Source organism: Poecilia reticulata, chromosome 18 (assembly GCF_904066995.2).
Source record: "Poecilia reticulata chromosome 18, P_reticulata-male-v2, whole genome shotgun sequence".
NCBI classification, from domain to species: Eukaryota; Metazoa; Chordata; class Actinopteri; order Cyprinodontiformes; family Poeciliidae; genus Poecilia; species Poecilia reticulata.
The window spans coordinates 28,461,645-28,471,902 of NC_088847.1; the positions used below are offsets into that span (position 1 = coordinate 28,461,645).

At 45.5% G+C, this 10,258-nt stretch overlaps 1 protein-coding gene and 1 long non-coding RNA gene across 2 annotated transcripts; one reads left to right on the plus strand and one right to left on the minus strand.

The window, feature by feature from the left end:
* Positions 1-41: 41 nt before the first annotated feature.
* On the plus strand, positions 42-10,251 carry abce1 (ATP-binding cassette, sub-family E (OABP), member 1). The gene is made up of 19 exons (XM_081599779.1): positions 42-191; positions 1,851-1,995; positions 2,073-2,158; positions 2,234-2,331; positions 3,707-3,824; positions 4,286-4,423; positions 4,494-4,563; positions 5,195-5,291; positions 5,367-5,456; positions 5,950-6,071; positions 6,488-6,612; positions 7,479-7,575; positions 7,654-7,713; positions 7,784-7,842; positions 7,928-8,038; positions 8,562-8,704; positions 9,358-9,480; positions 9,691-9,802; positions 9,879-10,251. The coding sequence occupies exons 2-19, from the start codon at positions 1,893-1,895 to the stop codon at positions 9,924-9,926; spliced, it is 1,800 nt and encodes a 599-aa protein (XP_081455905.1). The 5' UTR covers positions 42-191; positions 1,851-1,892; the 3' UTR covers positions 9,927-10,251.
* On the minus strand, positions 6,106-7,770 carry LOC145548802 (uncharacterized). The gene is made up of 3 exons (XR_014084800.1): positions 7,756-7,770; positions 7,456-7,647; positions 6,106-6,120 (listed from the first exon to the last, which is right to left on the minus strand). It is a non-coding gene; the product is annotated as an uncharacterized LOC145548802 (long non-coding RNA).
* Positions 10,252-10,258: the final 7 nt, after the last annotated feature.

The window sequence follows — 10,258 nt, forward strand, 5'->3', positions numbered from 1 at the left end:
GCTTCTTGTAAACGTCACAACAGCGCCGCGTCGCACCAAAATGCACGTCACTCCCGCCATCTTTCCAACCGGCTTCAAGTGAAACACGTTGCTGGGGGGAAAAAAAAACAAGTTTTACTCCCAAATATTTGTTTCTAATCAGCTGCTACACTTAATTTTCACCGAAGGCGGGTTAGTGGAGCCGAAGAGGGGTGAGTTTTCAACCTGTCACCCAGGGTTTTGTTTGGTTTTCTCTGTTTGTTGCTGTAGAATGGGCAGCTGTCACGGTGCGGGCCTCAAGCTAACCGCTAACTGTTAGCGTCCCCTACTGACTGTATCTAGTTACTCTTTCTAGCTTTGCTTTGAGGATTTAAAATTTATTCATTATATTATCCGTTTTAACTGTCAATGAGAGCTTATTGGTTAGCAGGAACCAAATACTTCCTACTAGGTTGTAAAAACGGAAGGGGTAATCTCCCGAACTCCGCTCGGTTTCCAATGAATTTAACATTTTATTCACAATTTAACAACCTACTATAGATATTAAAGTACAAATCTCTGTGTTTTGTCAAGCAAGTGGATCAGCTGATGATTTCGGCTCATGTTTGATTTGATATTTGTAAATGGATTCTGGAGTAAATCTACCTCGGATGCTTGTCGCCACCGCCCGTCACGTTTCATCTGGACGCAGAAAACCTGAATGCATCGTCAGTGTTTCGGAGTTGAATGTTGGTCAATCATGTCTGGTGGTTTTGAACAGTTGCGGGCCCGGTCCAACACGCAGGTGTGACGCAGACTGCAGAGCAACCATCAGACGTGAGACAGAAACCGTTTGGTGTTTGGGTTTATCAGAACCTGGCAGCTGAAAATCCTGATCGAGCCTAAAAATAACATTTCCTCTGTTCCTCCCGGAGTCAAAGCTCGTGGAAATGCTTAAAATTCCCCTCAGTTCACAAAGTTTAGCTTCTAATTTTCTCCCAGACAAAACTAAAGTGTATTTTTATCTTTCAATGAATGCGAGCATCTGTTACCTACCATATAATAAATGTAAATTAGAGCCGCAAGTAACGATTTTGTCAATTAATCGATTATTCAGTCGATTAATCAAATAAAAAAAATTGGCACATAGTTTAGATTTTTCATTTAAGCTTTTCTTAAATGTTATAGTATATTAGATTACACTTAAAGATGCAAATAAACATTCATTTTTAAAAATAATAAAGTAATTTATTGCCTAAATGAAATGATACATTTACAGACAAGTTTTTTTTTCCTTAAATGCAAAAATAAATACATTGTATAGTTTTGACTTAACCACTGTTCTGATTATGTTCTTTCAGAAAATAACCTCCTTTAGTCTGAATACTCCAGTTAATGATTAATCAATTACTAAATTAGTTGATTATTCCAATAATTGATTAATCACGATTAATCGTTTTAGCCCTACTGTAAATACAGGCCTGTCATTCAGTTTTTATATCATATAAATGCACAAAACCTGCTCATTAACTCACAGTGACAGACTTCAGTCAGAGGCCTCAGCAGAAGAGCTGTAAGAACCACAGACTGCTACAGGAGAGTCTTCAGCCTCTACAGCCTAAATGAATACGAGTTATAAAGTTTAAAGTTTAATTCTGTGGGACATAAACTGTTTGACTCTTCCAGTTGTTTTGATTCCTGAGTTAGTTTCCTTCACAACTCTTTGATTTTGTTTCCTGTTAGCTTAGCGCTTCTTGTTTTAGCGTCGCTGAGTTGAACGGAGGAAGCCTGACTTCAGCTGCACACAGACCTGGGATCAGCTGAACGAACTCAGCGGTTCTGTAAAGATTAAAGGTTTGATTCTTTTCCTTCACCTTCTCTCCTCCTTGCAGCTCCGCAGGCGCCAGCGTCCGTCATCCCAGCCCCCCTCCAACATGGCGGATAAGAACACCAGGATCGCCATCGTCAACCACGACAAGTGCAAGCCTAAAAAATGCCGTCAGGAGTGCAAGAAGAGCTGCCCGGTGGTCCGCATGGGTGAGTGTTTGGACGCCTGATGATGATGCTGCTGCTGCTGCGGCTGCAGGACGCTGATGCGCTGCGTGTGTTTGCAGGTAAGCTGTGCATCGAGGTGACTCCTCAGAGTAAGATCGTCTGGATCTCAGAGTCGCTCTGCATAGGCTGCGGCATCTGCATCAAGGTAGCGGCTCACAGATTGGACCGCTTGTGTGCGTGGAGTCAGGTTTCTTTCCCTCACTTCCTGTTGTCGCCGTAGAAATGTCCGTTCGGAGCGCTGTCCATCGTCAACCTTCCCAGCAACCTGGAGAAAGAAACGACTCACAGATACTGTGCCAACTCCTTCAAACTGCACAGGTACGCAGATCCGTCTGGTCGGTTTTTACTTCATTTAAAAAGCCTTTATGCCCCTTTTATGGCTACAAAGAAAATATATATACATACAGTAAGAACAATACATTATCATTTCATGTTTTATTTAATAAGCAGCTGGGAAAGAAGAGAATCTCATTTACTTGTATATAAATTGTGTTGTTGCCTCTAATTTGACATTTACCCATTTAAATGTTTTTCTTGATGTCACTCATAACTTCATTACCAAATTAATAATGTAATAACATAAAATGAATAATTAATTCTTGTTTTAATGGGGAAACGTCTGGTCCCACGTTGGGCTGGAAAAGTATCACATTTGATTCCAGTATTTTAACATTTTCTGTACTTTTGAAGGGTTTCTGGCTCCGGTAGCATTTATTAGCAGCAGGTCAAACAGGAAACGACCAGAGAGAGAAGACGTGCAGTAAAGGGAATCCAAGATGGCTGCCTCTGTGTATTTCACGGATGCCAAACTCATTTTTTATTTTGGGCTAAACCATGAATGTCCTCAAAGGGCTGGTTCACAAAACCTGGAGTTGAGCTAGTTAGCTACCGCTAACTAGCTGCTAGCAAATCGACTGCTGACTAGTTTTCTAATAATTTATCAGTAGTTGGCTGGACGACGTTTGTCTTCACTGTTGCTAACGTCTGTTGCTACCTGCTGTTGCTAACGTCTGTTGCTACCTGCTGTTGCTACCTGCTCTTGCTAACGCCTGTTGCTAATGCCTGTTGCTACCTGCTGTTGCTAACGTCTGTTGCTAATGCCTGTTTCTACCTGCTGTTGCTAACGTCTGTTGCTAATGCCTGTTTCTACCTGCTGTTGCTAACGCCTGTTGCTAATGCCTGTTGCTACCTGCTGTTGCTAACGTCTGTTGCTAATGCCTGTTGCTACCTGCTGTTGCTAACGCCTGTTGCTAACGGCTGTTGCTAGCGTCTGTTGCTACCTGCTGTTGCTAGCGTCTGTTGCTACCTGCTGTTGCTACCTGCTCTTGCTAACGCCTGTTGCTAATGCCTGTTGCTACCTGCTGTTGCTACCTGCTCTTGCTAACGCCTGTTGCTAATGCCTGTTGCTACCTGCTGTTGCTAACGGCTGTTGCTACCTGTGTTCTGTGGTAAAACGTTTGACTGAAGCACAATGTTTCTGCCAAAGGGTCACAAACAAACCCCATAAATTTCAGAGTGTTTGTTGATCGTAACCCAGCAGGATCCGCCAGCCTCCCGCACATTTAAAGGTTTTTTGGTCTTTAATTCAGGGTCTCGACTTTGCTGGTGAATCTCTCCTCTCTGTTCCCCAGTGATCCGTTTCCCTGCAGGTTGAGTCTCAGGATGATCTGGGTTTTTCTGCTTGTTGCTGCAGGCTGCCTATTCCCAGACCCGGAGAGGTTCTGGGGCTGGTGGGGACCAACGGGATCGGGAAGTCCACGGCCCTGAAGATCCTGGCTGGGAAACAGAAACCCAACCTGGGGAAGTTTGATGTGAGTGCTGGAGATGTTCTGACTCTCTTCTCCTTTTGTCTCCTCTTTCACACTTTGAGCAACATTTTATGTCCAGTGTGACAAACATGTAGCAAAGTTACTTTATCTTTAAAAAGGTAAGTTTATTTCCTCTGCTGATGATACATTGGGCAGCCTTAGCTACCATATTTCACAGACTCAGTCGCATAAATTAAAAAATGTTTCATGAAGAGGAAAAAAACTGTGACTTATATTCCAGAAATTTGGTATTTGGTTTCAGCTTGTTTATGATAAGGGCGTTGTGTTTTGTGTTTGCTAAAGATAAGGTTCATGTTTTCATATCTGGAAGTAAAAATATAATATTTATGCTGTTGATCTAAAGTGTGACGTGACAGATGTTGGCTCTCTTCCTGCTCTGTCCTCCGTATATTTGCATTTTCTTCCAGTTTTGTGTGATTCTCCTCCTGTTTTGTGCGCCTCAGAACCCTCCAGACTGGCAGGAGATCCTGACCTACTTCAGAGGTTCTGAGCTGCAGAACTACTTCACCAAAATCCTGGAGGACGACCTGAGGGCCATCGTCAAGCCGCAGTACGTCGACCAGATCCCAAAAACCGTCAAGGTCGGTGAAACTTCAGTCCGGGCTTCAGTTCGCTCCTCCACCTGCTGTAATGACTCGTTTCCACCTGCAGGGGTCAGTAGGGGCCATCCTGAGCAGGAAGGACGACACAGACACTCAGGACATCATCTGCGACCAACTAGGTAGAAACCTTCATCTGTACTGGACTGCTAGCCTGTTAGCCGCTGGCCTGTTAGCCGCTGGCCTGTTAGCCGCTAGCCTGTTAGCCGCTGGCCTGTTAGCCGCTAGCCTGTTAGCCGCTGGCCTGTGTTAGCCGCTGGCCTGTTAACCGCTGGCCTGTTAGTCGCTGGCCTGTTAGTCGCTGGCCTGTTAGCCGCTAGCTTGTTAGCCGCTGGCCTGTTAGCCGCTGGCCTGTTAGCCGCTAGCCTGTTAGTCGCTGGCCTGTTAGCCACTAGCTTGCTAGCCGCTGGCCTGTTAGCCGCTGGCCTGTTAGCCGCTGGCCTGTTAGCCGCTGGCCTGTTAGCCGCTAGCTTGTTAGCCGCTGGCCTGTTAGCCGCTGGCTTGTTAGCCGCTGGCTTGTTAGCCGCTGGCCTGTTTGCCGCTGGCCTGTTAGCCACTAGAAAATGACGGTTAACATCAAAACATTGTGTTTCTTCTTCAGATTCTTTTTCTGATGGCGTCTTTTTTTCGACCACCGATGTTCATGTGACATTCAGTCCAGTATTATCGATCAAAGGAAGCCATTGATCGATAATAATCAGCTGAATCTTTGGTATTTTATTGATTAAACCAGTAAAACTCTTCTCCCGGCAGACCTGAGTCACCTGCGGGAGAGAAACGTGGAGGATCTGTCCGGAGGAGAGCTGCAGCGGTTCGCCTGCGCCGTGGTCTGCATCCAGAGGGCCGACATGTGAGTCCGGCTCGGGTTTCTAACCGGACCTGGGAGCCGAGCCCGGATCCTGACGGTTCTGTTTCCTGTCCTCAGCTTCATGTTCGACGAGCCGTCCAGCTACCTGGACGTGAAGCAGCGGCTGAAGGCGGCCATCACCATCCGCTCGCTCATCACCCCCGACAGGTGAGAGACGCACATGATGCGTAGTCCTGATGTGATGTCACTTCCGGGAACTTTGTAGCTGACAGCCATCTTGGTAGGCAGTTGCTATGACAACAACAAGCAAGCCACAAGCTTAAAACTAGCTCTTACAAACGGTATAAGTTGATTACAACTGTTAATCTGAGTCCTCTACCCACCTCTGTGTAAAGCCAAGACAATCAGTGACATTTACTGCTGATCTAGTTAAATTAGCTTAGCTAATGTAGCTTTTATCTGCTAGCTAAGACAGTCATGTAGCCTACGTCCTGCTTCCTTTACTAATCCATTTAAAGACATTTTGTTTGTGTCTTTCTCCCACACATTGAAGCCCACATGTATATATTAGTTGGTCTCGACACCGTCGGTCTGCTGTGCTTTGTGCTGCTCTGGCCTACCAAGATGGCGCGGATCACTTCCGCCTCAGGCTTGTGGGGGTTTTTGTTTTCTGCCAGGCGTTAATAACTCTGTGCTTCAGGTACATCATCGTGGTGGAGCACGACCTGAGCGTGTTGGACTACCTGTCGGACTTCATCTGCTGCCTGTACGGCGTCCCCAGCGCCTACGGAGTCGTCACCATGCCCTTCAGCGTCCGGGAAGGTCAGACCCAAACGCCGCCGCGTTGAGGTCCGGCTGTCTGGGTTCAGATCTGAGGGCAGAGAAACCAAAACCAATCAGCAGATTTGATCATGTTTTACTCTGATTTTTGTTCAAATTATCTAAATTAGTGCAAGAGGATGTATGGCAAGCCATTAATATATTTTATTCATTATCTTTCTCTGATTTGAAATGAATTGAACTAATGTATAAAAACAAAGATGCCTGTTTGTCCCCACAGACATATTTTAATAAATCTGTAGCTTAATTAGGCTCCATGGTGAGAATGGAAGAAGCTCTTTTCAAACCCTTTCAGCAACTCAAACTAATAACTTCAGAAAAAAACTAACAAAAATAAAACATCTTCTGCTCTGATGGTTCTCGTCCTTGAAGCTCTTCCTCTTCTTTGAATCTCGCAGGAATCAACATCTTCCTGGACGGCTACGTTCCCACGGAGAATCTCAGGTTTCGGGAAACATCGCTGGTCTTCAAAGTGGCGGAAACGGCCAACGAGGAGGAGGTGAAGCGGCTCCGGCATTACCAGGCGAGTCCAGACTTCACTTCTCCACCTTCATTTAGGACTCAAGAGAAATGAAATCCGTTCATCAGTTGATCCAACCGAAACCTCCTTGACTCGGCGGCCATCTTGTTTACAGCTTCTGCTTGTTAAAACTTTGAATTCAGGTCATCAAGGCTGTGAGGATTTTAGTTTTAATGTTATGAGAATTTTCATCCATCCATCCATTTCCTTGCACCCTTTTTCCCTCAGTGGGGTCGGGAGGTGCTGGTGCCTCTCCAGCCAACGTTTCGGGCGAGAGGCGGGGTCACCCTGGACAGGTCGCCAGTCTGTCGCAGGGCAACACAGAGACACACAGGACACACAACCATGCACACACACACTCACACCTAGGGACAATTTGGAGAGGCCAATTAACCTGACAGTCATGTTTTTGGACTGTGGGAGGAAACCGGAGTACCTGGAGAAAACCCACCATGCACAGGGAGAACATGGAGACTCCATGCAGAAAGACCGGGGCCGGGAATCGAACCCAGAACCTTCTTGCTGCAAGGCTACAGCTCTACCAACTGCGCCACTGTGCAGCCCAGCCGGAGCTCTAAATACTCTAAATACTTAAAGAGAAAAGGGGCCTGGATACTTTAGCACACCGCACCTTTCAGTTTTTATTTGTAAAAACTGTTTGGAATCATATAGTTTTCTAAACTAATGTTGAATGAAAACTTTGGTATAAATATTAATTGACCTTTTAATATTAAATTAGCATCAGAACTTTATGAAACGACTGAATGGCGTTTAATTTTTCCAGTAAAATTTTTCTTTGATCTTGTTGTGACCTTTGACCCCCAGCAGTGGCAGGTTGCGCCTAACCTGAGGCTGTTTGTCGGTTTCAGTACCCAGACATGGGGAAGACGATGGGCGAGTTCGCTCTGGACATCAAAGGAGGAGAGTTCACCGACTCTGAGATCATGGTGATGCTGGGAGAGAACGGTGAGCTGCTGGTTCGGTTCTGACCGGGTTCTGGCCGACCCACAGTCCGGTAACCTGGTTCTGTCTGTCTGTCTGCAGGCACAGGGAAGACGACCTTCATCAGGATGTTGGCTGGAGGACTCAAACCTGACGGAGGAGGTGAGTTTCCCTCCTCATCACTGAGAAATGACCTCTACCGACTCGTGTTTGACCTTCCGGCGTCTTTCAGGCGAAGTTCCCATCCTGAACGTCAGCTACAAGCCTCAGACCATCAGCCCCAAGTTCAAGGTGAAGCATTCTGCAGCTGAAAATGGAAACTGGGACGAGTTTGTCGTCTTCAAACAGGCTAAATGTTGCACGTTTTTGGCTGCAGGGCAGCGTCAGAGCTCTGCTGCACGAGAAAATCAGAGACGCTTACACGCACCCGCAGTTCATCACCGACGTCATGAAGCCGCTGCAGATTGAGAGCATCATCGACCAGGACGTAAGAACCGCAGATGAAACGCCACACCGTCAGCGAACGTAACGAATGGTTCATCTTTCTCTAGTTGTTATGGAGAAATTCAGCTGCAAAGAGGAGGAGCCATTTTGAATAATTGTCATTTAAATATAGAAAACTGGGCTGAATAATGCAAACGTTTGAGTTTTTAAAACTCAGACCAGGCTACAATAGATTACAAGGTGAAATTATCAACAGGTCGTACAAAAACAGACATGCTAGCACTAGCTTAGCGCTAAAACAAACAGGAACAACAATCTGAGTCAAAAAGCTGCTTGTTAAGGCATTACTACTTTAGATCATGTCTTTTCAGAATAGTATAGATTTATTTCAATATGATCAACAAGTGATATAAAAACAGACATGCTAGCATCATTAGCTTAGCGCTAAAACAAACAGGAACAAGAAGCTGCTTGTCTCACTGCTCCGGTCCTCAGAACCTAAAATAGACGTTACATCTTAAAGTAACTCTTTAACCTTCCTCCTCCTCCTCCTCCTCGCTCTCCAGGTGCAGAACCTATCTGGTGGTGAGCTGCAGAGAGTCGCCCTCACGCTGTGTTTGGGCAAACCGGCCGACGTTTACCTGATCGACGAGCCGTCTGCCTACCTGGACTCTGAGCAGAGGCTGATGGCCGCCAGGGTCATCAAGAGGTGAAGCTCTAACTGGTTCACGTTTCTGTCAGAAACTGGGTTTAAACACACATTTAGTTTATTATGTAACATTTTGAGTTTGTTGAAATGTTTCCAGGTTTCGTTTCCGTCTCGCCATCTGAATGTTTTTATTTTTACTGTTTCTAGCAGAATATTTACCACAAACTCAAAGTGAACATTAGAGATTAAAACTGGCAGATTTACACCAACAATCTAAAACAAGTCATTTTATTTGCTATATGGAATGCTATTCCTGACTCCACAACTTGCTGTTTTTCTGTTGAGCAACATTTTTGGTTCACCTTAGATTTTTGTTTTAATATTTTATTTATTCACTTTTTATGCTTATTTTTTATTTTTTTTAGACCTTTGAGGTCTCAAGATCTAACGGCCATAATAAATAAATCTATTATTATAATAGTATTATTAGCCATTTATTTTATTTTAAATGGCTTGCCATATTTTTCTTTCACACCACTGTAGTTTATTAAAACATGAATTTATTGATTTCAGAGGAAAATAAATCTTAAAAACCATCAACTTGGAGAAATGGATCAAACTAACTCGATATTCAAACTGGTCATTCAACGTGTAGTGCAGCTCCTCTTCCTGCTGGGGGCGCTGTTGTGCAACATTTCTGCTGTTTTTTCCAGGTACATCCTTCACGCCAAGAAGACGGCGTTTGTGGTGGAGCACGACTTCATCATGGCGACGTATTTGGCCGACAGAGTCATCGTGTTCGACGGTATTCCCTCCAAGAAGACGTCGGCTAACACGTAAGCCCCGCCCCCAAACAGGAAACGCTTGGACCATGACCTCCCCCAAAGAGCTTTGACCTCTGACCCTGTTCGCAAACCCACAGAAAACGCTACAGAAACATGCAGACATTGTTTCTTAAATTCACTATTCCATAATCTTTGAATAGGTTTAGCATAAAAGCTAACCTTATTATGACTTTGTTTTTAAACCGACTGATTCTTCGTCAGGCCCCAGAGTCTTCTGGCCGGGATGAACCGCTTCCTGTCGCTGCTGGAGATCACGTTCAGGAGAGACCCGAACAACTTCAGGCCGAGGATCAACAAGCTCAACTCCATCAAGGTGCCTCTCTACGCCGACGACGCTCTGATGAATGTGAAACGTCGCCAAAAATAACTTCCCTCCTCGTCTCTTCCAGGACACGGAGCAGAAGAAGAGCGGGAACTATTTCTTCCTGGACGACTAAAGCCGCCGTCCGGCGTGACTCGACTGCGGCCTCCCCGGCTGCGGGCGGTCGCCCCCGGCAACGAGTGGCCTCCACGTTTACAGCCGGGCCGCGTTTCACCCCCCAACGTGACAAAAAACACAAACATAAGAATCGACGAAAGCAAAACGCCTTTCTGTACAGAGCTGCGTTCAATGTCCAGCCATGTTGTGACGCGTCTGATGATGAAGTGCTGTGTGGCGTCGGCCCGACCGTGTGGGCGGAGCCAATCAGGAACATTCAGCAGCGTATTTTATCACTCATGCATTTACAAGTCATAATAAACAGACGCCTCCCGACCTGGAAATGACTCC